A 27,541-nucleotide genomic window follows, 5' to 3' on the forward strand; every position below is an offset into this window, starting at 1 on the left:
TGAGATGAACACAGTGACAAAGGAGCTTTGACCAGAGATTCAACTCTTGGCTATTTAGACTTTAAAGCCATCTTTTTGGAGGTGATATTGCATCAGGCAGTCCATTATTTACTAGGCATTGCAGAGCACCCCTGCTAGATTATGAGGCGGATATAGGGGAGTGGGCTGTAGTGCACTCAGTTGGGAAGACTGAATATGCAGATAAATAAGTGTGTGCAACAGTTCCACCAGGAACTTCACTCTCATAAGGTGGATTCCAGAAGCATCTTGTTTCCATTCTCCCCCCAGTCCTCTTCCTCTCATTCACCAGTGGCTGTGAGTAATTCAGAGGTGGAGAGAACAGTCATTGTTTAAGGCAGCTATCTTTTGGCCTGAGGGTTTGGGGGTATGTTGATATTTGTCGGTTACTATGACTTCTTTTTTTTCCCCCCTCAATTGCATCAAACCCTTAAAACATGGTGGTAAGTGAGCAATATGCATGCTTTTGGAGTTTGTTTAATCTCCGCTTCAGTCTATACGATGCACAGTTCATAATGTTAACACTTTTCTTCAAGTTTACTTCATTCACTTTCACAACTAATTTGGATTTCAGTTTGCTGTTTAATCTTCATTTACTTTGATTTTCGTACCTTTTTTCTGTAGTTCTGTTCTTTCCCTCTCTCCTGACTTTCCTGTTAGGGGTTGTTGTTTTTTTTGTCTGACCTGTAAGTAAGAGTGGTGCTACATACAGATAGTGATTCAGGGCAGGAAGGTAGGGAGACACGAGGTTATTTTCTTTGTTCCTTGTCACTGTGAAAGTGAATTTGGGGGGAGAGATGAAGGGGGTTCTTGGAATTTAAACCCCAGTAAGAATCATAGCTACTCCCACCGGCAGGCATGGCAGCTACGCCAGAGGCACTGTTGCTAAAAGACCTACATGCAGCCCTTTGCATATTACCAGCTTATTGGGCTGGAAAGTGGTGTTATTAACCAGACACCAGGGAACCACCCCCACTCCAAAAGAAAAAAAGCCTGTGGTGTGAGGTGCTTGTTTTGGTGCCTACAGTGTCATGTTTTGAGAATAGCCTGGCTATTGTGATTCTCCCTCCCCTGCTTTTTATTTTAAAGTTGAAAGTAGATTGGTGATATTCTTGATTGGCTATCTTACATTAGAATTTTGTATTTTCTGGTTCACAGCCAGAGCACTAAAAATATTCTCAGTTTTCTCCTGTGTCTTTTCCTTTAAATCCCCAAAGTGCTTAGTTCCTAGCATGTAGCTGAGCTGGCTTGGCTGGGATGTTGAGCATTAGGACGTTGTATGGGGAGGATTTAGACTGGGCATGTGTGTCTTAGTACCTGGTATGTCTCTGTATCTCTCCACTGCATATGCAGCACACAGATGTCTTGGGTGTCCTTAAGTCTTAGTTTGTTCTCTGTACCTGTTTTGATAGTGTACTGTTGTTAGTAGTGGACTCCTGTGGACACTAGTGTGTCGCTAGCCTATTGTTTTGGCTGATGAGTCATTGGTTTGTGGTTAGTTCTTTTTTTTGAAATCCTTTTTTGCACCAGTCACTGTGTGTGCTGGCAGTGGCTTTGCCTCTCCGTTGCCTCAAAGGAACAGGTGGAGCAATGTCTCCCTCTGACAGACATTACTCCCGATGTGTGCTCCTGCAGATGCCTACACTGAGACTGTAACCTCCATAACTGCTTCATGTGCACCAAGCCCCCTTGTGGAATCCTGCTGAGAGTTTTTCTAGAAGCCTTCAGTGAAATCAAACTGTTGTGAATCATTGTGTCCACCTAACTTTTGTATAATAAAAACAAACTAAGAGCACTTGTTTCCTCTCCTTTGGGGGTCTTTTTTTTCTTTTTAAACTTTCTATCTATATATGTATATCTCTGTTTAAAGGGGACCAAGTTGCCCTTAGTTGAAACAGGAAAGAAAAACTTATAAAACAGAATCATAAAGTAACAATTTAAGAAGGCTTCTAACTCAGATAGTGTAAGATTTTTGTTTGTTTGTTTGTTTGTTTGTTTAAAGATATCTCATGGCTCATTTGGGTTTGGGTTCTGGTTTTGGCCAGGGCACAAGAGTGAGCCTTTCTTTCTATCGAAGTCTTTTCTAGAGGGATGTCACCACTATTCAGCTTTCCCTGCTGTGCCACAGAACATCCTCTGGTATGCATACGCTTGTTGCTGGCATAATAGCCCAGCATGGCTGACTCAGTATTAGGTTGAACTATTGTGGCTTCCTCTTCCTCAATCTCATTTCTCAGACCAAAGACTACCCTAAAGATTAAAAAACAACAAGAAAAACAGAGTGCCCTTTGGGCAAGTGAGGATGTGTGGCTAAACATACAGAATGTACACATCCATTTACATTGCAGGATTGAGCCAAAACTGCATGCATTCACCACAAGAAAACAAACAGCAGGATTTTACAACTGAAATGTTGGTTTGTCTTCTCATCTATTTAAGAGTGAACCACTGGAACTTGGGGACAAGATGAGTATAATGATATTGTAGTCTATCTGTCCGCTACAGTTGCAGTTTTTCATGACAAGCATTCAAAGTGTTAACTAAAACCATTGAAACAACATACCTGCCATTAAAACTTGAATCTAGAAATAATAACTCCATGAGTGTTTTGCACCTCCAGATGGAATGGCCTTTAATAAATGCTGTGAATAGCCATGTTTGCCACTTGCAGTTTGCTGTTCTATTAATCCTTACACAGAGTCTAACAATTTTCTCCCTCTCTTCTCTCTCATGGATTATTAAAAAACTGAATACCCATGTAGACGATGAACCAGCTGGGCCAATGTAAGTACTTTATTGGACATCGATCCAACTGTTTCTGATTGAATTATGTTGTATTCACAGTTTAATCAAATGGAGTAGCTAAGATTGTAGGAGAGTGGAAACGAATGTTGCAGTGTAGACTTCTTAGCCTGACACAGATCTGACTGAAGACCATTTGATTCCCAGAACAGGCTGCACAGTCTCGTTTTTAGTAGCCATACAAAATGGAATACCATTCAAAAAATTGTTTAAAATTTTACATATTCCATTTGCTTAAATTGGTAATATGGGGAAAATGACCAGTATATCTGAAGCTTCAGGTTATGTTAAAGTTCATTTCAAGCTGGACTGTAGGTAGATTGTATAGCTCCATTAATACTTGCTGGTGTCCAAGAGAGATGGAGCTGCAAGTATGGAATCAACCCAAGATTGGCAGAATCTCTTAGAGTTGGGGACTAAGGAATGAGAGGCAGGCAAACATGCCCAAATTCGTTAAGTGCTAGAGGGCACAGCACTGCCAGTTTATGATGATCTTTTATCAGTTGAAAAGGGACAGTGGTGTTCAGTGGAGAAAAAATTACTTACTTTCACCTTTAGGGTAATTGGATTATAGTTTAGAAATCAAAGGGAACGTTGTCTGTATGTTTGCTGCCGTGGGAGTCAAAAGGATCTATTAATTGAAGGTATTTAGGTATGTTACGTAAGGAATGTTTTTATGCACTAATTGTGCGGTAAAAATTTTACTACAACAGGGATGGCAGTAAGTGAAAGAGTCCCTATATTTCCATATGTTATATTTTCAGAAGTTGTTACTGAATTTAACTCATGTAATGCAATTTTTCCTCCAAAGGAAAACCAACTCTACCAACAATCACAAAGATAAAAACTTGCGCCAGAGAAACACAAATTAAGTACTGCTTATAATGTAAGTATGGCCTTCTTTAGAAATTTTAAAAATTATATTCAAGTGAATGCCTCTGTTGACCTTATTACAAATTCTTCAGTAGTTGGTGTTATGTTCTAAGATCTTTTAGTTTATTTCAGGGCAGCTGATACTGATGGAACAAGTTCTGCATGCCCAGTTTAGTAACTGGAAAGGAACATTTTTCAGCTGCATTGTTTTATATATTTACATAAATGCCATTTCAGAATATGTATGATGTTTCAAAATAAATACTTTGCACTGATATTTACTTATATCTTTAAAAAGAGGTAAAAATTAAATTGTCACCTTCTTAGGTGGATGATTCCCACAGGCCTGTTAGTCCTACTTTGCTTTTGAGGGCAAGACAAGATCAGTGGCCAGGCATCAGCGGGGCCACCGTTCTGTCCTGTTAGGCATATGGAGATCAGAATTTCACACCACATCCCTGAGCAAGCTGTTTGAACCAAAGCTTTATTTTATGTAGCACTTGGTGTAGTTCTGAGTTACAGTGCATATTCCCTTTTAATTTCCAAGTACTTCTCTCTTTGTAGGTCTTTAGGTTCCTGAAACTGGTGGCAACATGACCTGCTAAATTTTCTGCTTGGACCTCTTTGGTTCTCTCCCCTTTCAAGTGAGCAACACCACAATGACTGTCTAAAGCATGCCTTATTTAGCCTCTCCTGTAAGGGTGACCTAGCCAGGTACATTTTAAACAATGCTTCAGTGTAGAAGGTGTAAACTATTTTGGGCTTGATGTGCTGTGAATGTTGCTTTTTCTTCCTTTGTTAAAATATTTAAATAGAAGTGAAAAGGTCCTCTGAGGATCAGATATGCATGCACAATTTTTTACTTACTGCAGCTGTTAAATTGGCAAAGTTCAAAATGCACTGCTGCCATCTAGTGATACATTTTTGTAAAGTATAGCAAAACCTACAGATATATACAGTATATAAATATATATATATATATATTTATATTTTTGGGGGTGGGAGAAATCCAAAATAAATGCTTGTTTCATTTCTAAGCTGCTGAAATTCACTCCTTATTGTATGTTGTCAGATGAGGAAATTGTGCAGTTCTAGTACATAAAGATGAGTAATATAAACTGAAATCTATAATTTTAAGGGCTTAACCTATGAATTTAAGAAGCTAGAACAGTCCACTGAATGGATATAATGAATTGCAGCATATACGTATGATTGCTTTTTAAGTGATTATTTTTTCTTTTGTTAATTCATGTAAATTCTTAAATCTTTTTGCACTGATGTGTTAAACCTTATTCTTGTACATTCAGTTAAGGCAGACTTTTATAATTTACCTTTTGTTTTCAATGAGTTTGAAATGTTATAGCATGGTGATATTCTATGCAACTGTAGTTATACTTTTTTTTTGGTTTGAACACTGTATTTTTTCACATTGATTTAATGGTTGGTGGTAGATTTTATAACCTAACAGGGTTCTCATGCAGTGTGTAACTATAGATGCATGTAGTTGTGTTTTGTGTAACTGTTGAAGTGCAATGATGTATAAAAAAGTGGATCACCTGTTTTTAAAAATAAAACATTAATAAAAGGTATTTGGAATAATACTCTTTAATATCTTTGATTTTAGGAGGAAGCATTTTTCAATACTTTGAAGTTCTGTAGTTATATATGTACATAGAGCATTAATTTCTCAACCCTGTCAGCTTTTTAAGTTCCTTTTCTACCTCTTCTACAAATGCTGGGAAATTCTGATCCATGAGGCACAAGCGAAGAAAGGGGCCTAACTCCTCTGCACCCCATGCAGACTGCTCATAGACAAGGGGCAGCTCCTCCGATGCCAGGATAGACTGTGGGGATACCGGAAGAATAGTTTATTAGAGATTACAGGTGGAAGCAATACCCTGAATAATAGAACACAGGAAAACATTAACTTAAGTAAAGATTGGGGAAACACCAAAAAATTAGTGTGTTAATTAGCTTTACAGAGCTCCTTTACATAATAAGTTTTACTGTTACACTGACAATTTTGTACAGGCCCAAACTTAATAGTGGTTCAACCTAACAATTTTTCAACTTTAGGATGGTGTAAAAGCAATACACGATTCAGTAGAAACCATACTTCGAGTACTCATAAAACCATTCTGTTTTTCACTTTGAGTACAGTATTCAATAAATTACGAGATATTCAGCACTTTATTATAAAATAAGCTTTGTTAGATGATTATGCCCAGCTATAAGCTAATATGTGTGTTCTGAGCATGTTTAAGGTAGGCTAGACTAAGCTGTGATGTTCATTAGGTTAAGTGTATTAAATGCATTTTAATGCATTTTAACTTATCAGGATGTAACAGTATCATAAGTTGAGGACCATCTGTATATACATTTTCTGAATACACATGGAAAGTGAGAAACTTGTATCCTTAAGAAGAGTATTCAAATATATTGATTAGACCATTTGCAAAGCTGAGATCCTACTTTGATAATTCTTTGGATTGATAAGAAACCTGTCAACGAATGAACTCCACTAGCTTAGTTAACCTTCCCCACCACCAAGTGGTGGAATGGGTGTGAGCAGTCCACCATGTGGAAGCTGGGTTCTGAACGGAAGAAAGAGAAGTCACAGACTGACCGCCCAAAGGATACAACTGGCTCACACACTTTTTTCTGGCCATCTGTAAGTTTTGACAAATAGTCATGTAACCATCACCACAATCAAAATACAGAACATGTCCATCGCCTTCCAAAAAATTCCCTCATGCCTCCTTTTGTTGTCAGACCGATAATACCTGGCAGCCACTGATCTCTTCCATACCTTATAGTTTTGCCTTTTCCAAAATGTCATATAAATGAAGTCAGAGTATATAATACTCTGTTGAACCTGGCTTCTTTCACTTAGCATAATACATTTGAAATTAGTACAGGTTGAGTACATCAGTAGTTTGTTCCTCTTTACTGCTGAGTAAGCCATTGTTCGGATGTACCATAGTTTATCCATTCTTTAGTTGAGGGACATTTAGGTTGTTTTCCTTTTTGCAATTATGAATAAAGCTGCTATAAATATTCATGTACAGGTTCTTGTGTGAATGCAGGTTTTCATTTCACTTGGGTAAATACCTAGGTGTGAGACTGCTGGGCCATATAGTAAGTATATATTTAACTTTATAAGAAACTGGCAAACTTATCCCTAGTTTTACAATGAACCAGCAGTGTATCCGAGGGTACTTCAAAAAGTTTGTGGAAAATAGAATTAAAAGATAATACGAATCTTTCCATGAAATTTTTTTTTTAAAGATGGTGGGCAAGGGGATCTTAACCCTTGACTTGGTGTTGTCAGCACCACGCTCTCCCAAGTGAGCTAACCAGCCACCCCTATATAGAGATCCGAACCCATGGCCTTGATGTTATCAGCACCACACTCTCCCAAGTGAGCCACAGGCCGGCCCTCCATGAACTTCTTGAAGACCCTGTGTATAACAGTTCCAGTTGCTAATCCATCCGGCACTTGGTGGTGTCAGATTTTGTTAATTTTAGCCATTCTAGTAAGTGTACAGGGATAGTGCATTGTGGTTTTTGTTTGCATTTCCCCTAATGACTAATTATTTTGAGCATCTTTTCACGTGCTTATTTGCCATCTGTATGTTTTCTTTGGTAACCTGCAGTGTTTTAAAACCAGTTGAATAAGTTGCCAACATTTAAATGTTAGAGGAGTTCAAATAAAACTCTGTGTTTGACTGTTTGGAAGATGTGGCAGCACTGAATCCACAGTCGCACATGGTGATAGTGGCTCCAGTGCTGCTGTGGTTACTTACTTGGTACCTTGTCTCAGTTGCCCTGCTGACTCTTCACGTTAATTCTGTGAAGTAGGTGATTTTATTCCCTTTCTATGGATAGCATGGTAGAGTGCATAAGTATACAAGTTACATTTCTCTAGAAACTGTCTATAATAGAAATTTACTTTACTAAATTCAAATCAGCTTTTCAGACTTTTCCTAAAGGTATAAAGAAGAAAACGAAAGTAACATGGAGCCCTGTTCTCCAGTGAGAACCACTGTTAACCTGTTAGTATATATCCTTCCAAACTTAATGTGTTTACCATAAAAATGGAATTATACATGCTGTTTTGTAGCCTCCTTTTACAAAAACTTTATGTATTGTGAATATCTGTCCATGTCCACAGAAAGGGATCTACATAACCTTTATTTTTTAATCTGCATTTTTATCCCATCTATGGTTATACCACAATTTAACCACTCAATATCCTATTGAATGAACATGTGTGGTGTTTCCAATTTTCTGTTATTATAAAACACATTGTGATAAACATCCATATATTTGTGCAGCTGAAATGGAATTATAGGTAATAAGATAAAATATTACATTTGATGTATATTGCTATATTGCCTTCCAAAAAGTTTTATCAACTTAAATTCATAGAATGACTTATCCAGAAGGTTAGAGCAAACAAGTAACATATCTGAGCTCCAAGCCTCGTGCTTTTTCTCATTTGTATATAGTTTTTCCATAATATGTAAATAAATAGGTCTAAGATACATCTTTTATAGCAACTAATATTTCCTAAATAAGGACATCACAACCTGCCTTGCTCCTTGTTTTTTTGCAGCTCTAGTGTCCTCAGCCACTCTGATTTAATTAATCCCTAACCTCAATGCAAATATTGGCATTATGAAGTCTGCCCTGCTGCTGGACAAATAGGCTTTTTCATTTTTTTCTGACATAGTTGCTGGGTTATTAAAAGAAATAGACATGAATCCTTGTTTAGTTATTCTTAACTTTAGTTCTTCTTTATGAGTGCCCATTTATTTTGAGTTAGTGGTAAGCCAGATGGAGAAAACGCCCATAATTTCTTTTCTGTACCACTGTTAGCACTGTTTAATAGATGCATTTAAAAGAAATTCATCCTTGAATATTGATGAACTTCATGCAGAATTCTATAGAAAGCATAAGCTGTTGTTGTGATCCCCTGCTACCGAGTGTAGCAGGAACACAGTGAGGGGAAGACAGAGTCCTTGTGGAGCTCCCAGCAGGGTAAACATCAAGCAACCACTATTCTGAATGAAGAGGTTTCATAGGACTCTTTGGTGATAGCAAACTTCAAGGGGAAAAGTGCCATCTGAAAGCAGGTCTGAGGTAACAGAGTTGAATCCTCTTGCATTTCTATACATCCTTAGCTGGGATCTTAGCACTGAAAATATGCCCCTACAGAAACCATAGTAGATCTGACTCCAAATGCATTTTGCTATTTGTCATAGAAAATTTTGGAAATGAAATTTGGGAACTAAAGTTAAATTCTTCCCCTTTATTCTTTTTGGGAAAGTGGAGATCAAATTCCCTATCAGACACTCAATCACTCTTTCCTCTTTATTTCCTAAGGAGGGTAGTTCTTGAGTATGTGCCATTGTGTCTAATCTCACAACAGGTAGATGAAAATGGCCTGTCTCTGTCTGTACCATCTTCTATATAGTAATGCTTTAGGTTTCTATTCTAGAATAAGGGAGTGAACATAGTGATACACATTCTTAGCATTTTTTCATGACAAGAAAACACAAATAGGCTCTACCTGTGCTAACTGAGTCACTGAGGTCCTTCCCTCTGGAGCACCTGTGCCGGCCATTACACATGCCTGCTGTTCCAGGTTCTGGTGGGACTAGAATAAAACACGTGCAATTAGGAGACTAGCTGCACATAGTCATAAACACCACAGGCCATTGAAGAAGTGGAAATACATGTATTCATGTTCAGTGAAAGAGTATCAGGGAAAATGGTAAAAATCATTGTCAGCTTCGGTTCTGCCCTATTTAAATGAGGGGTTACACTTGATTTACCACAGTAGTGGTACAGAGCGAGTTTAAATCTGTGGCCCTTGATTTGTACCTACTGTTCCTCAGGGTCTGACAGGCCGCTAGTGCTTCTTCCCATCAGACACCATGGCATCCTCTGTTCAAAGGACCAGCCCAGGAGTCAGGACCATGTGATGGCACTGGAGGGCCAGCACCCACAGAAGCAGGTAGCACTGCTGTGGCAGCTGCATGCAGCTTCTGATCATCATCAGTTTCTGATGATCATGATTTGTCACCTAAAAGTTATTATTCAAGTAATACATGCTCATTGCAGAAATGAAAAATGAGGAAAACCCTATAATTGTGAGACAACTGTGTTTTTAATAAATCTAGGTTTGGATTTCTTTAAATCTCATTTTAGAAATTCTGAAGGAATGAGTTCTATAAATAAAATTCCTAGATATCACCATTCAACAGTTGTTTGTACCTACTATATACTAGATAGACATTGGGGTGACACAAGGGATGGGAGGTACAAAGATCAAAATGAGGGCCTGCCCTCCAGAAGCCCACAGCCTAGTGAGAACCTAACAAGTAAAACTGTGGTTGTCCTGCAGCTCAAGAGGTGCTGGGATGGAGGGGAGCATAAGTGCTTCAGCCTCACAGAGAAGGGGGAAATTGTGCTAAGTAGGAAGTGCAGGAATGCGTCAAGGTCCACACTATCTCAGGGGAATCCATAATGAGGAGCTGTTCTCGGGTAGAATGGGATGCTTTCCAGGCAAATGTAATGAAGAAGTTGTAGGAGGTCTGAAGTGAGAAGGACCCTTCCAATGCTCCTTAGCCATACGTCTGCAAGCCCTGGCTGTGCTTTCAATACCTAATCTCCAGACGAGCAGTGGTGTTCCTGTGCTAGCTGTGAGCTAATGTTGTAACACAGAGAGAAAGCAAGGCCCACTCTGGAGGGTGCCTCTGTCCATTAGCAACATGTCTGACTGCTAGAAGACAGAGGATGCCAAATTCTGCCTTTTGTCCAATGTGGAAGCTGACTACAGTAGGTATCAGAAAACTAGATCTGGAAACATTAAAAAAAAAAAAAAAGGATGGGTGGGAAAGGACAGAGAGGAAGGAAAGAACTATGCAAACTAGTCAAAATACTAAAATAAAGGAAAACGATCAAAAAGACCAAGGGTCTCTACAATCAGGAGCCCTTACACAAGACCCATTTCTCTGTTCAGTTTCCTCATCTGTAAAAATAAAAAGTCAGACTAGTACCTAGTGTTTCTTCCAGCCCTGATATTTGATGCTTTCCTAGGATATATATCAATTGAGCTCACACATGTTCTTCAAACAACTGAGAAAGATGCCAATCAAAATTGTTATGCTGTAAACAACAGCCAAGTGTGACTGAACACCTGAGGATAGCAGGCTCTAAGATTAGATGGTCCAGCCCCGCAAATGCGTAGAGATGGAAGATTCTGCGCACACAGTAGCTGGAGCCGCCCCCACCCCCCTTTTCATTCTTCTGGACATTTTGTGCTAACAAAGGAAAGAGTTCACATAGGAATTGCCACCCTCCCTCCTGTCTCCCCGCACCCCACCCCACCCCCACCGGGGTGGGCTGGGTTGCCTTAGAAGCCCTCAGGTCAAGAAACACCCGGTTAGGCCACAATTAATGAGATCACAAGGCTGAGGAAAAGTAAAAACTAAAATATGAGCCAGGAAATGACTCAAGAACTTGAAAGACAGGGGATTATTTCCATTTGCAAAGACAAAAATACATAGGTATTAGAAAAATGACACAGCTGAATACAGGAGAGCAGCAAGATGACCAGAACCTGGCCGTAACTTCCAACTCTTAAGATGGATTCTGAGAAAGGAAGCATGATACCAAATTTGCACAGCAGCTATGAAAGGCATGAACTTTATTTATAAAAGTAAATCATGTTCATTAATAGCACCTTCAGAAAAGTCTGAGTTAGGAAGGTGTGAAGCTCATGAGGCAGATACAAGGTTCCCAAGATTCCAATTTTCACCCAAAAGCTTAAACTTTATCATTGTCGATAAATACTGACAGTTTTTTTCCTGAAGTGATAGGCTCATTTCACTCATTTTTAAGAAAAGTCTGCCACATACCCAAATCTGAACCATAGTCTGTCCATTGTTCTTTCAAGTAATAATGGTATTCCACTAAAAAAGAGGCCAGTTCATCTCATAACACAAATGTCATGGGTGCTTTCCCTTGAGACAACCATTGTACTGCAGAAGGCAAGGTCGTTTTGTTTTGCTAGTTTGTTTTTATTGCCAGTGAGTGGTGAAGAACACCATGAGGACTATAATAGTGTGTTGCCACTGCTTGTCTTATACTGAGATGACAGCAGCTTTATTCATGATGCTTTTGTCCCATCAATTTAAATGTCCACACAATGAAAAGGGCAAATAGTGTCTTATATTATTACAGAAATAACTTTGACTTATGGGCCCCCTGAAAGGGTCTCAGGGAGGTGTCCATAGACAGTTCTATAGTGACACCCAGAATGCAGCTGGGATTCCCTCCCTGTCTAATTTCTAGGATTATAGGTGGCTATGGTGAGGATCAGCCTTCAATTTTAAAAAGTCACTCAAAATTGGATATCTTTTAAACTACAAACCTGAAGGACTTCACAAGCTATTGTGATTTTGGCCCCCACAGTACATTTCACTGTCCTGTTTCCCATACAGCCAACACAAAAGCCTACTTACTCCGCGCTGCAGTGGGACACTCCTCATACAGTCCTTTCCTTGGCTTTCACCTGCCCTCAATGGGCCAGGACTCGGTCGAAGCTCCTGGATGATTCCATCGGGCACCTGAACAGTTATGTACTGGGCTAGGTTTTGCACACAACTGCAGCAGTGTTCCAGTGTCTGCTCCTTTGACTCTCCGCTAAACTGTACCCGAAACATGCGACTCTTGTCCTGTTTGACAAATCAAAAGTGATCCTGAGAGACCTTCATCATATCACTTTACTTTTGTTTACTATGGGGACTTCTAGTGAGTGGCCCCCTTGGCGAGGGGAGGGGGGGAGTGTGGATAAAGGAGCAGTCACCTTTGCTTGTTGACGCAGGTACAGAAAAGCCAATAATTCATTTTCTTCCCCCTTTTGGAAGCTGTTCCTCATACTAAAACTCATTTCCCTCAGGGGACTTACAGCAAAAATGGAAAAGCTCGTATTGTAAAGACAAGGAAGGTCACCATACTGACTGCAGTAGATCACTGTTTTATCTTGCTTTGGTATCACAATTTCATAGCTTCTAATTCTTTAAGTGGGAAATCAGTGAAGATAATACAGCATAGTCCTGGCTCAAAAGTTTTTTTCTAAATTGAGTAAATAAGAAAGCAAACCAGGTAGATACCTATTAAACAAGGCAGTGACTTAAAAAATACCAGGGAATAAGGGACAGGCAGATGTTCAAGGCTAATCTATCTTATATTAATAATATCTCATATTAATAATCTGTAGTGCCCTTTATCCCAAAGAGGCCAGACTGCCATACAAATCACATAGTGGGATGTTGCCTTTTACATACCTTGGCAAATTAGCAAATATGAGACAGATGCAATTAAAATTTTTAAAAAATCTAACTAGTACATCAAACTTATTAGATTGTAAATTTAAAAACAGATCTAGAATGTAACAATAACAACTACATAAAATCATTATTTTAGTAGTAGTAGTTTCCTCTTTTTCTAGTCTAATATTCTTCCTAGTTTAATAGCCATCCCAAGGTCTGGCCCGTGGCTCACTTGGGAGAGCGTGGTGCTGACAACACCAAGTCAAGGGTTAAGATCCCCTTACCAGTCATCTTTTATTAAAAAAAAAAAAAAAAAAAGGCCATCCCTAACATGACTATATCTATTATATATCTTTGTTCAGTTTCTTCTGTAAAGAAATGCAAATGCTAAGCTTAGCACAGTGACAGTCATTTTCACTTATTAAATACATATGCCATATTGCTAATTTGAGAATATTTCTAACCACAGTTAACAAAATCCTGTAAGTTTCTGTAAGCAAATAATCCTTGCTTTTTGTGTCCACACTTTTCACTGTTTAGATAAACCCATCAAGGAAAGCCATATATTTAGGGTACAGAAAACTCTTGGCATGGCTAAGAAATGATAAGGTATCATGTTTAGAAAAGTAGACACCCCTACCCCTTTTTGCTGCCACTGTTTGGTTCTCTTCATATTTTGATTCATCTAATTTTTTCCCCTAAGTATAAAAGTAATCCATTATCATTACCTCTTCCAACACTGAAAATATAAAAAGGAAATAACTCTAATATATACATATACAAGGGTATTTCAGAAAGTTCATGGAAAGATTAGTATTATCTAATTCCATTTTTCCACAAACTTTTTGAAATACACTCATATATTACAACACATACATACTCATACATAAATGTATTTTATAGGTTATATATCACATACATTAAATATATTTGTTATATATAGTGTATATGTATGTATATATAAAACTACACTGCTGTTCTGTAGCCTAATTTATTTAACGTAAGTATATAAAAATAGACATATACCTCATTATTTACAATGGCTGAAGAGTATTCTTTTATTTAACTGACCTCCTACTGACAAACAGGTTATTTCCAGCCTTTTTTCCTATTATAAGCCAGAAAGCTTTGATAAGCACTCTCACACATACATCTTTGTGTATAAATGCCTAAAAGCAGACTTCCTGGGTCAAAGGACATGTGTATTTCATATATTTGGTACATAATGCCAAACTGACCTGTGGTAAGACAGGACCAGTTTCCTCCTCACCAGTCTGTGTATCTGTTTCCCTGCCCCTTCCAACACTGGGGATTCTTATTCTTTTTAATTTCTGTCAACCTACTAGGTTCACATAGTTTTTAAAATTTCACTTTTGTGATTACAACTGAGGATGAGAAGTATTTCTCTTATGCTTATTGGTCATTTGTATTTTTTCTTTTGTACTGCCTATTCATGCCCTCAGCCATTTTTCTCTTAGATGGATAACCCAAAAATTATCAAGAGTCACTGAAAGCTAACTTTCCCCGAGGAAGGGAAAAGAACTGGATAAGAGAACTATACATTCAGTTTGTAATAAAAGTACGAATCTTCCTTTGTGAAATTGAGCTGATTTCTTGTTTATAGTTAATTAGCTGTTCCTAATTCACAATAACAACAGGCAAAAGGTTCCTAGGCTTAAATATTTTTTAAGATCTATATTAATATATACATAAATATATAAAAATTATGTAATTATACATATATTGTCTAAATACTTTGAAGAGAAAAATTAGGCAAAAAGACAAAAGAGCAGGATACAAGTACTACAATCTCAATTTTATAAATTATCTATATGGCAGATACTATTAATTGCCATGAGACAACCTCCAACGGGGGCTGGAAAAGCCAAACACTCATTGTCCTAATCTTTGCAGATTGGGACCGCCATGTTACAAAAATTCTGGTCCATGACACACAAGCAGACATCTGGGGGTTGGGGGAGATGGACAGCCTTATAGGAAAGTTTATGCTTTCCTTATAAAAGGGACAGGTGAAGCTGACCTTAGCCAAATAGGAGTATAATAGACCTGCAGCAGCCATTTCAACTGTGTGAGAGATGCTGACCTCGACACTGCTGAGCTGCTGGATCAAAGCCTGCAACTGCCAGCAAGTGCTTCTTTCTGGATTTCTTACTAAGCGAAAAAAAGAAACCCTTATTTTTTAGGCCATTATAGTTGGGTTTTCTGTTACATGCATCTGAACACAATTCAAACTGACACAATATATATACCTAGTAAAAACTTTAAAATGTTAATATTGGGTTTTTTTAATTATTATTATTTTGTTGTTTTTTTTTTTTAACCAGTAAGGGGATCGCAACCCTTGGCTTGGTGTTGTCCACACCACGCTCAGCCAGTGAACACACTGGCCCTCCCTATATAGGATCCGAACCCGTTGCCTCGGCGCTATCAGCACCACACTCTCCCGAGTGAGCCACGGGGCCAGCCCCTGATAGCTACTCACAACCTTGGCTATTGGCCTAAGTCAAATTCAGTTTCCTCATATGTAAAATGAAAACAGGGGTTTTTGAATGTTTTGAAGTGTGTGCTCCAGACCTCTCTGGCAGTCTGGTGAGCCAGTAGACGCCTTCTCAGAACAATGTTTTTAATCTCACAAAATCCATAACATTACAAAGGAAACCAATTATAATGAATAAGTTTATTACAATATTAAAACACTAATTTGTGAACTAATAACATACATACTTCTTTACTAATGCAGTCAATAAAAGGATCTAGCAGCAGGACTAATAACCACCCACCTTAACTTTGAGGTAGTGATGAGCATAATTAAACACTTGAGATATCTGAATTAACTAAAATGTGATATAAAAGTATCAGTGATTTCTATCGGTGAGAAGGTCTAATACTACTGTGGTCTGTTGCCTAGATTCATAAATGGAAGGAAATGATAAATTTCAATTAGAGGCCAGTGAACATGCAAGTTCATGGACCCTCTGAATCTTTGAATTCTGTGGGGATCCTTTGGGAGTCTGGGTACCCCAGGTTAAGACCCCTCTACTAGATGCTCTTGAAGACCTCTTCCAACTTTCAGAGTCTATGAGTCCATTAAAAATTAGTATCTTTCACCTAAATTTCAATATTATCTACTCAGTGAATATTAACAGATTGGTTTATTATAGATATCTCTGAGAGAAAATAAACCAGGTGATTAGTCTGCCTGTTTCTTTGATGAGACTCATTCTGTACATTTAATACAGCTAGAAAGCAAATAACAGGGAATATTTTTTAATATTAAAGAGGGAAAAATGAAAGAATATTCAGTGAGGCATTAAAAATATATACACTTTTAAAAACATCTAAATAGCAAGGCAAACGATGTACTCTACCTCCTTCCAATTTGTGCGTGGGGGATAGAGATTGGTCACACAGCTCCCATCAGACATGTATTGACAAATCAAAGCCCTGGCTCTTTAGCAATGTCCTCTTGCTAACAAGGCTCCTGCCTCTCTACAGTCCTTGTTTCATGCTTTGTTCATAATGCAAACCTTTCTTAAACATGAGTAGTCTTCCCAGTCCCATTTCACCTACAAATGGAAGGTCCCACACACACCCCCACCATACACACATAGAAGATGAGAAGAGTATGATCATTTGCTTAAAAATAGTTGGCCACACAGCCAACATTATCTTGCCTTTATCGTTGCTCCAAACAATAGACAATCCACGCGTCTTACAATCTTCAACCAGTTCTTGCTACCAATGAGTGAAAACCCTTCCTGAAACAAAATAATTGGACAAAATTAGCAACAGAAGCAAAAAAGGACATGAAGAATAGCTGTGTTGTGGCTGCTTCCTATTAGAAAGTTGTATCCTTTTTATTCTGTAACTTAAGCACAGGAGAAATGACTCAGTAGCACCGATCACCAAGGGTGGCCACTACACTGGTCCCCTTGTCCTGGTGCTCCTCCTGCATGATCCACATTATCAGTCAACTTTTTTTCTTTGCTTAGTCTTTTAATATTGAAAATCAAAACACTGAAAATAGTAAATGTCCATAGTCATATTTGCTATAAAATACATTTCTGTGCCTCTAGGATTTGCCAAAAGATGACTTTAGAGTCCCAAAAAACAAGAGTTTCATTATACTAATTTATTAGCTTATCTGGCACATCCCTAACAACATAGTGAGATTTCTCTTTACAAGAATCTTATTTTCAGATTCTTATGAATGGAAAATTTGAAGTAATTTGATTTTGGATACTGAATGTTTACTACTTCATCCCTCTCTGAAAAAACAAACAAACAAAAAAGCAAAGAGGGCAATAGAGGGAATATAAGTCTCAAAAGAGGGACAACAGTTGGATCCTTCAGGTGAAAAGATGAACTTTTTGTGTACTTTATTAATAAAGTAAATAGAATGAACTATCTAATGATTATGGCAGCTCTTAAGCTCCCATTACGTTGCCAAAGGATTTCCTCAGTTAAGCAGTCCATTAAGTTAGAATGTGTTTAGTATACAGTAAAACTAATCCAAGGAATTGATTAACTGACAGCATGCAAAAACTGCATGCAATCTGCCTTTCTACCCTGAAATGTTAGTGTACCACAGCCAGTGAAAGTTGCTGGAGTAATTTGAGAAATCTCTTAACTCTTGGAAAACAAAAGAAAATGTCCCTTATCCACTTGAACTTTCACAAAATCCCTATTCCTAAGTCTGAATGTGATGAAAGTTGCAACTTGCGTAAAAATTTACATCCCGAGAAAACTGCGTGGGTTAGTTCTATGATGTTATCATTTTAAAAAATCAGTTCTAAAATTCCGATTCTAAGAGTTTTATCATCAATAGTAGATTTTCTTTACTTTTTTTTTTTTGGTGGCTGGGTGGTAATGGGATCCAGATTTTCTTTACGTTTTATTAACAGAAAAAAAGTTAAGCAAACCATTTGTGACTTCTTAAAACTCAGAATTAGCAAAAAGAAATGTATTAATTATTTTATCCTAAATATACAGATAAATATAGCTTCAAATGGCACATATGGGGAAACTGGCACTCACACACATTGCTGGGGGGTACACACTCATGGAGGGCAATTTGGCAACATCAAACTTACAAATTTAAAAATTATCCTTTGACCAAGTAATTCCAATTCTGGGAATTCATTTTACAGATCAACCTGCACACATGTATAATGATGCACGGGCAAAGTTAAGTATTTCTGCATTTTTTAAACAGTAAAAGATTGGAAACAACTCAACTATGCATCAAGAGTAGACTGGCTAAAGAAATTGTGGTTCTCTATGAAGTGGAATACTATACAGCTGTAAAAAGTGATAAATGCTCGATATCAGTGCTGTCCAGTAGAGACAGAATTTGAGCCACACATGTAATTAAAAATTTTGTAGTATCACTTTAAAAAACAAGAAGAAATTAGTGGAATTTTAATATTTATTAACATTATGTCAAAAACATTTCAACACATAAACAATGTAATACATTATTAACAAGACAGTTTGCATTCTTTTTTTTTTGTATTAAGTCTTTGAAATCCAGTATGTACTCTCTCTGCTCTCTCTGCTCCACCACTTTTGCAATGTGATACCCTGCTGTCACTGTTGCCTCCACCAAGACCCTCACTGGAGGTGTTCCCTGGACTTTGGAACTCCCAGCCTCTGAAACTTTCAATGTATGAGCAGATACGCTTCACCGCTGCCACCTGGGTCCATTCCCAGCCCAGCCCAGTGCACACGGAGCGGGAAGATGTCCAGCAGGGGAGGCAGAGGCTCCGCAGAAACCACACACCCTGTGGGGCCGCCACCATGCAATCCAGCATGTAGGCTTCACTGCCACCACCCGGCTCCATTCCCAGCCTGGCCCAGTGCGCAGAGAGGAGGGAGACGTCTGGCAGGGGAGGCAGGAGCTCCGCAGGGACCACCCCGCCGCCACATGATCCAGCAGCCCAGCCCAGTGCCTATGGAGCAGAGAGACATCCAGCAGAGGAGGCAGAACCTCCGTAGAGACCACACGTCCTGTGGGGCCGCCGTCGCACAATCCAGCAGGTAGGCTTTGCCGCCACCCGGCTCCATCCCAAGCTCGGCCCAGTGTGCACAGAGCAGGGAGACGTCCAGCAGGGGAAGTGGAACCTATGCAGAGACCACATGGTCTGTGGTGCCTCCACGCATCCCAGCAGCCCAGCCTAGTGCGCGCGGAACAGGGAGACATTCAGCAGGGGAGGTGGAAGCTTGGCAGAGACCACACACCCTGCGGTACCACCCTGTCCCCCAGCAGCCCAGCCAAATCCATGCTGACCAGAGAGGTGGCTCCCCAGAGAGGCCCAAGACCCAAGGCAACCACACACGCAAGGCACTAGTGGCCAACTGAGCAGACACTGAGGTAGCCATAACAAATTGGCAACCCCAGCAACATCTTAGTCAGACAATAGTGTCAAACCTGTGGACTGTGAAACCCCCTGCCATAATGAATAAACATCAAAGAAAAGATACCAGAAATACGAAAAATCAAGAAAGTACACCACCAAAGGGAAATATCTCTCAAGCTCTAGATCCTATAGAACAAGAAACCCTTGAAATGTCTGACAAGGAATTTCGAGTGATAATTCTAAGGAAACTGAATGAGATACAAGAAAACTCAGTTAGACAACATGATGAAAAGAGGAAAAGTATACAGGACCTGAAAGAAGAAATGTACAAGGAAATCAATTCCCTGAAAAAATATGTAGCAGAGCTTGCTGAACTGAAGAATTCATTCAGCAAAATAAAAAACACAACAGAGAGTTTAACCAACAGGCTTGTGGAAGTTGAAGAGAGAACCTCTGAACTTGAAGATGGGCTGTTTGAAATAACACAGGCAGAAAAAAAAAAAAAGAAAAAAGAATCAAAGGCATTGAAGACAATCTAAGAGAGATATCAGACAACCTTAAGCGCTCAAATATCCGAGTCATGGGTATTCCAGAAGGGGAGGAAAAAGGAGATTGCATTGAAAACATCTTCAACAAAATAGTGGCAGAAAACTTCCCAGGTATAGGAAAAGTCACAGATCTTCAGATCCAGGAAGCTCAAAGATCCCCAAACGTATTCAACCCAAAAAGGTCTTCCGCAAGACATGTTATAGTCAAATTGGCAAAACTCAAAGACAAAGAGAGAATCTTAAAAGCTGCAAGAGAGAAGCATCAAATCACCTATGAGGGAGCCCCAATCAGACTAACATCAGACTTTCCATCACAAACCCTAAAAGCCAGAAAGGAATAGGATATATTCAAAATACTAAAAGGGAGAGATTTCCAGCCAAGAATACTCTACCCTGCAAAGCTATCCTTCGGAAATGAAGGGCAAATAGTATATTTCTCAGACAAACAAAAACTGCGGGAGTTCACCACCACATGACCACCCTTAAAAGAAATTCTCAAGGGAGTACTGGATGTGGTTCCTGAAAAATAACTACCACTGCCATAAAAACCCAAGAAAAATCAAAACCCACTAGTATAATAAAAATGGCATTCATGAAGAGAAAACAAACAAAAAGGCTACCCAAGGAACCAACAAATGCAGAAAACAAACAGTGAATCAGAGAGAAAGGAACAAAAGAAACCTAAGGCAACCAAACAATAATCAATAAAATGCTAGAAATAAATCAGCACTTTTCAATAACAACTCAATGTAAAAGGCTTAAATTCCCCAATCAAAAGACACAGACTGGCTGACTGGATTAAAAAGGAGGACCCAACCATATGCTGCCTTCAAGAGACCCACCTCACCCATAAAGACTCACATAGACTAAGAGTGAAAGGATGGAAAAAGATTTACCATGCAAACAGAAAAGAAAAACGAGCTGGAGTAGCTATTCTTATATCTGATAACATAGACTTTAAACTACAAACCATAAGAAGAGACAATGAGGGACACTTCGTAATGATAAAAGGATTGATCCATCAAGAAGACATAACAATCATAAATATATATGCACCCAATGTTGGAGCAGTCAGATTTATAAAACAAACTATTAGACCTAAAGAAGGAAATAGACACTAATACCATAATAGCAGGGGACCTGAACACCCCACTGTCAATATTAGACAGATCATCTAGGCAAAGAATCAGTAGAGAAACACAAGATCTAAACAAGACTCTAGACCAATTGGAATTGGCAGATATCTACAGAACATTCCACCCAACAACCTCAGAATATTCATTCTTCTCATCAGCACATGGATTATTCTCCAGGATAGATCACATGTTAGGTCACAAATCAAGTCTCAACAAATTCAAAAACACTGGAATTATCCCATGTATTTTCTCAGACCACAATGGATTAAAATTAGAATCAATAACAAATGAAATGCTGGAAACTATACAAACACATGGAAATTAAACAGCTTCTACTTAATGACATATGGGTCCAAGAAGATATCAAGCAGGAAATCAAAAAATTTATTGAAACTAATGAAAATAATGATACATCATACCAAAACCTGTGGGATACTGCAAAAGTGGTACTAAGGGGGAAATTTATCACATTAAATGCTCAGTTCAGAAGAATGGAAAGATGGCAAGTGAACAACCTAACACTTCACCTTAAAGAACTAGAAAAACAAGAACAATCCAAACCTAAGGTTAGCAGACGGAAAGAAATCATTAAGATCAGAGCAGAGCTGAATGAAATTGAAACCCAAAAAACAATACAAAAGATCAATGAATCAAAAAGTTGGTTTTTTGAAAAGATAAATAAAATTGACAAACCATTAGCATGGCTAACAAAAAATAGAGAAGACTCAAATAACAAAAATTAGAAATGAAAAAGGTGATATTACAAGTGATTCATCTGAAATACAAGGAATCATTAGAGACTACTATAAACAACTATACGCCAACAAATTTGAAAATCTGGAGGAAATGGATAAATTTCTGGAAACACACAAGTTTCCAAAACTGAGCCATGAAGACAAAAAACTGAACAGACCAGTAACAATAAAGGAGATTGAAGCTGTTATCAGAAGGCTCCCAACAAAGAAAAGCCCAGGACCAGATGGATTCTCAGCAGAATGTTACCAAATATTCAAAGAGGAATTAACATCGATTCTTTACAAACTATTCTAAAAGATTGAAACAGACGCAAATCTCCCAAACTCATTCTATGAAGCAAACATCATCCTGATACCAAAACCAGTTAAAGATATAACCAAAAAAGAAAACTACAGGCCGATATCCTTGATGAATATAGATGCAAAAATCCTCACTAAAATACTAGCAAACAGAATATAGCAACACATATGTAAAATTATTCACCATGATCAAGTGGGATTCATCCCAGGGATGCAAGGTGGGTTCAACATATGCAAATCAGGGCCGAGCCCGTGGCGCACTCGGGAGAGTGCGGCACTGGGAGCGCAGCGATGCTCCCGCCGCGGGTTCGGATTCTATATAGGGATGGCCGGTGCACTCACTGGCTGAGTGCCGGTCACGAAAAAAACAAAAAAACCATAAACAACAACAACAAAATAAAACATATGCAAATCAATAAATGTGATACACCATATTAATAAACTCAAACACAAGGAACATATGATCATCTCTATAGATGCAGAAAAAGCATTTGATAAAATTCAGCACTCATTCATGACAAAGACCCTCTATAAGTTAGGTATAGATGGAAAGTATCTCAACATAATTAAAGCCATATATGATAAACTCACTGCCAATATTATCCTGAATGGGGAAAAGCTGAAAGCTTTTCCTTTAAGAACAGGAACTAGACAAGGATGCCCACTCTCACCACTCCTATTCAACATAGTATTGGAATTACTAGCCAGAGCAATCAGAGAAGAGAAGGAAATAAAGGGCATCCAGATTGGAAAAGATGAAGTTAAACTGTCCCTGTTTGCAGATGACATGATCCTATATATCGAACAGCCTAAAGCCTCTACAAAAAAAACTCTTGGAGTTGATAAAGGATTTCAGCACAGTAGCAGAAGACAAAATCAACACACAAAAATCAGTAGCATTTCTTTTCTCCAATAGTGAACATGCAGAACGAGAAATCAAGAAAGCCTGCCCATTTACAATAGCCACCAAAAAAATAAAATACTTAGGATTTGAGTTAACCAGGACGTGAAAAATCTCTATAATGAGAACTACTACAAACCACTGCTGAGAGAAATTAGAGAGGATACAAGAAGATGGAAAGATATCCCATGTTCTTGGATTGGAAGAATCAACATAGTGAAAATGTCTATACTACCCAAAGTGATATACAAATTCAATGCAATCTCCATCAAAATTCCAATGACATTTTTCTCAGAAATGGAAAGAACTATTCAGACATTTATATGGAATAATAAATGACCACACATAGGCAAAGCAATGCTGAGCAAAAAAAATAAAGCTGGAGGCATAACACTACCTGACTTTAAACTATACTACAAAGCTATAATAACCAAAACAGTATGGTGCTGGCTTAAAAACAGACACACTGATCAATGGAATAGAATAGAGAATCCAGAAATCAACCCACACACTTACTTCCATCTGATCTTCGACAAAGGCACCAAGCCTATACACTGGGGAAGAGACTGCCTCTTCAGCAAATGGTGCTGGGACAACTGGATATCCATATGCAGGAGAAGGAAACTAGACACATACCTCTCACCGTATACTAAAGTCAACTCAAAATGGGTTAAGGATTTAAATATACACCCTGAAACAATAAAACTTCTTAAAGAAAACATAGGAGAAACACTTCAGGAAGTAGGACTGGACACAGACTTCATGAATATGACCCCAAAAGCACGGGCAACCAAAGGAAAAATAAACAAATGGGATTATATTAAACTAAATAGCTTCTGCACAGCAAAAGAAACAATTAACAGTTAAAAGACAACCAACAGAGTGGGAGAAAATATTTGCAAAATATACATCTGACAAAGGATTAATATCCAGAATATACAAGGAACTCAAACAACTTTACAAGAAAAAAACAAGCAACCCAATTAAAAAATGGGCAAATAGCTAAGTAGGCATTTCTCTAAGGAAGATATACAAATGGCCAACAGACATATGAAAAAAATGCTCAACATCACTCAGCATCTGGGAAATGCAAATCCAAACTACACTGAGATACCATCTCACCCCAGTTAGGATGGCTAAAATCCAAAAGACTCTGAACGATAAATGCTGGCGAGGTTGTGGAGAAAAAGGAACTCTCATACATTGTTGGTGGGACTGCAAAATGGTGCAGCCTCTATGGAAAATGGTATGGAGGTTCCTCAAACAATTGCAGATAGATCTACCATATGACCCAGCTATCCCACTGCTGGGAATATACCCAGAGGAATGGAAATCATCAAGTCGAAGGTATACCTGTTCCCCAGTGTTCATCGCAGCACTCTTTACAATAGCCAAGAATTGGAACCAGCCCAAATGTCCATCATCGGATGAGTGGATATGGAAAATGTGGTATATCTACACAATGGAATACTACTCAGCTATAAAAATGAATGAAATACTGCCATTTGCACCAACATGGATGGACCTTGAGAGAATTATATTAAGTGAAACAAGTCAGGCACAGAAAGAGAAATACCACATGTTCTCACTTATTGGTGAGAGCTAAAAATAAATAAATAAATTCACACACACACACTCACACTCACACACACACACACACACACACACACAAACCGGGGGCGCAGGTGGGGGGAAGAAGACATAGCAACTACAATTCCTTGAAGCTGATATGACAAGCAAACAGAAAGGACATTGTTGGGTGGGAGGGAGGAGAGGGAGGAGGGAGGGAGGTTTCGGTAATGGGCCACAATAATCAACCACATCGTATATCGACAAAATAAAATTTAAAAAAAAAAAAGAAAAGAAATAAAAAATGCATGCTAAAAAAAAAAAAAAAAAAAATAGCTAATGTGAAATGTCGTACCAAAACAATGAAGTTGACTTTAATGGAGAATATTTTACACTGCTTCCATTCTTAAATATAAATGTAAATTAAATTAAATTTAAAATTCCATTTTTAAATTGTACCAGCCACATTCCAAGTGCTCGGTAGCTATGTATAGCTTGCAGTGACCTGGGACAGTGCAGCCCTATGTAAACTGATCTGTAAGGTGTTTCGTTAAACCAAAAAGCAAGCTATAGAACAATGTCCATAGTATGGTACCTTTTGTATAAGAAAAGGAGGGAACATAACAAGATATATTCTTATTTGCTTGTATTTACATAAAGAAACTGAAGGGACTAAGAAACTTGTGTAAGAGGCTAATACAAATAGTTATCTGCAGGGAGTGAGACTGGACAGTATACATGGGCCAGGGGTATGAGTAAGAGCTTTCACTATATGCCTTTTTATATTGCTCTGATTTTTGAACTATGTAAGCCTCTTATGAATGTATTGTATACGAGAAAATCTGTGCAAATAAGGACAAGGCATGAACTCAAGAAGAGTTGGAAGCAGGACCTAAAAAAATGACCAGTCTATGGGAATTCTGTTATTATCTTTGTGACTTTTTTGTAAATTGTAAACTATTCTAAAAAAGAAAGTTTATGTAAAAAGAAAAGAAATCATCACCTCTTGGCCTTGACCTGTCATGTCTCTTCCTATCTCTAGTCCAGTTTGGGTCCAATGGGACATCTCCACTTAACTGTTCCACAGATCTCAAAACTCGACAGGTATTCTCCACACATGTTGCTGTTCCTGTATGTTGTTGTCTCAGAGAATGGCATTATGCACCAGCCCCAGTCACAGAATCCATCAACCTGGTATCCTGCTTGACTCCTTTTCTCACTCTTCCCTCAATACCAGTCAGTCCCCCAAGTCTTAGAGATCCTTCTTCAACCAGTGCCCCCAGCAGCTTTTTCATCTGACCATTCTCTTCTCTCCATTTACACTGTCACTGCCTGCATCAGGCCACCCATCAGTTCTCCCCAGGATTACTGTAATATCCTCCTAACTGGTCCCCCTTCCTGCAGTCCCAGTTACTCATACAATCTATCTGTGTTTCTGCCAGAGTAGCCTTCCCCAAACAAAAATCTGCTGAAGTTACTCCCTTTCAATGCTGTCATCTCTTTCCCCCTGTCCCTCACAAGAAACATCTGCAGGACAAAATGCAATTCCTCCAGTGCATGTAAACCTCTAACATTTGGCTTGTGCCTTTCATGCGTTATTCCTTCTACTCTTGTATAAATCCTGTATCAGAACCATACCAGATTCCCTGAAGTTCTGCAGATATGCTGTGCTCCTCCCACCTTGATGCCATTGTTTCTGGAATGGCCTTCCTTTTTCACTGATCTTTTAAAGCCCAGCTTTATCGCAACCATTCCCCAGAAGGCAAAGCTCATCGACCTCTCGGAATTCTGTGCTCTGTCAGGACCTTGCTGTATTTACGACGCTGTACCATAACTAGTTACACTTCTTCCTCCCCAATTAGATGATCCCTAGGCAGGGCAACACAGGTAAGATGTGTCTTTTTGCCCCTCAAATCCCCAGCAAATGTTTAGCAAATGCTACTGGACCAGCCCCAGCAGCCATTCAGTTTAGGACGCTGTGGCAATGGCTATACTGGGAAAGGGTGTGGCCTTCCCCCCATCCCCCCCACCCTGACAGCACCTCTTGGTTGAGCCACTTAATGGCTCTAAATCAATTTGTCCAAATCATTTTGCCTTAGAATTTCGTACACCTCTTCTCTCTGCCTCTTCCTCTTCATTTTTTTTTTTTTTTTTTTTTTGCCTAATTAACCTCTAATCATTGCTCATTTCACCCCAATCTCAACTGGGTCACCTACTATACTTTCCCTTAACGCTCTACTTTCGTGACATTTATCATAGTGTGTGTGTGCGTGTCTGTGTTGTCATGGTTATTTGCTTACTGCCTACTTTTTCACTAGACTGTAAGCCCCATGAGGGCAGGGGCTAAGTTTGTTTTGCTGACTACTGGAATATAGCACACTGGAAACCAGGGTTTTGCCCAATGCTTTTAACATCCCTAACAGAATTCTTGATGTTCTATAGACTTAAAAATTAGGGCTTTATTTTTATATACATTTCAATTTTAAAAGCACACTGCAGTAATTATTACACAATTCTGCTTTCTAAGCAGTTGTTAACATGCTGAAAACAATACAGAGAATCTCTGTGCAGAATTTGGATCAAATCCAAGTTGAGTGTTCTGAGTAGAACGAATGTGCATGTACTTGCTATAATGCTGACATCCTAAAAAATATCAAACCTAACATTGTATAAAGGGTAGCTATTCTTTACAGCAGTTAGCAAACCTGATTCAGAAAAACATGAGGTTAGAGCAAATTAGTAAGTTAAAGTAATGACAAGGACCTTTATACCAAATTAAGGAAGAAAATATTGCCGATTCAGGTTTTTCTTCCTGTTCTTACCACTGACTGAAGCATGCCTGCAGTCTCCTGTGTTGAATGAAGGCTAGTCAGTCATAAGGTGTTAAAAGCTCTAAACCACCAGAGCTTTCTTAG

The 27,541-nt window shown here is 38.6% G+C and overlaps 2 protein-coding genes across 3 annotated transcripts in view; one reads left to right on the top strand and one right to left on the bottom strand.

The window, feature by feature from the left end:
* Positions 1-5,282, top strand: part of NPTN (neuroplastin) — a 64,366-nt gene extending 59,084 nt beyond the window's left edge. Inside the window, exons 7-9 of the mRNA XM_063090026.1 lie at positions 2,781-2,802; positions 3,632-3,706; positions 4,258-5,282. Of these exons, the coding sequence (XP_062946096.1) occupies positions 2,781-2,802; positions 3,632-3,692 (83 nt within the window). The 3' untranslated portion in view covers positions 3,693-3,706; positions 4,258-5,282. The remainder of the gene's footprint in view (positions 1-2,780; positions 2,803-3,631; positions 3,707-4,257) is intronic.
* Positions 5,283-5,372: 90 nt separating this feature from the next.
* The window catches only part of REC114 (REC114 meiotic recombination protein), a 104,271-nt gene continuing 82,102 nt past the window's right edge, over positions 5,373-27,541 (bottom strand). The window contains exons 3-6 of one of the 2 annotated variants that reach the window (XM_063088472.1): positions 16,733-16,816; positions 12,228-12,440; positions 9,269-9,355; positions 5,373-5,537 (exon numbers count right to left, since the gene is read on the bottom strand). In XM_063088472.1, the coding sequence (XP_062944542.1) occupies positions 5,373-5,537; positions 9,269-9,355; positions 12,228-12,440; positions 16,733-16,816 (549 nt within the window). The remainder of the gene's footprint in view (positions 5,538-9,268; positions 9,356-12,227; positions 12,441-16,732; positions 16,817-27,541) is intronic. The other variant, XM_063088474.1, reaches the window with a different exon arrangement.

Source organism: Cynocephalus volans, chromosome 3 (genome assembly GCF_027409185.1).
Source record: "Cynocephalus volans isolate mCynVol1 chromosome 3, mCynVol1.pri, whole genome shotgun sequence".
Classification (NCBI taxonomy): domain Eukaryota; kingdom Metazoa; phylum Chordata; class Mammalia; order Dermoptera; family Cynocephalidae; genus Cynocephalus; species Cynocephalus volans.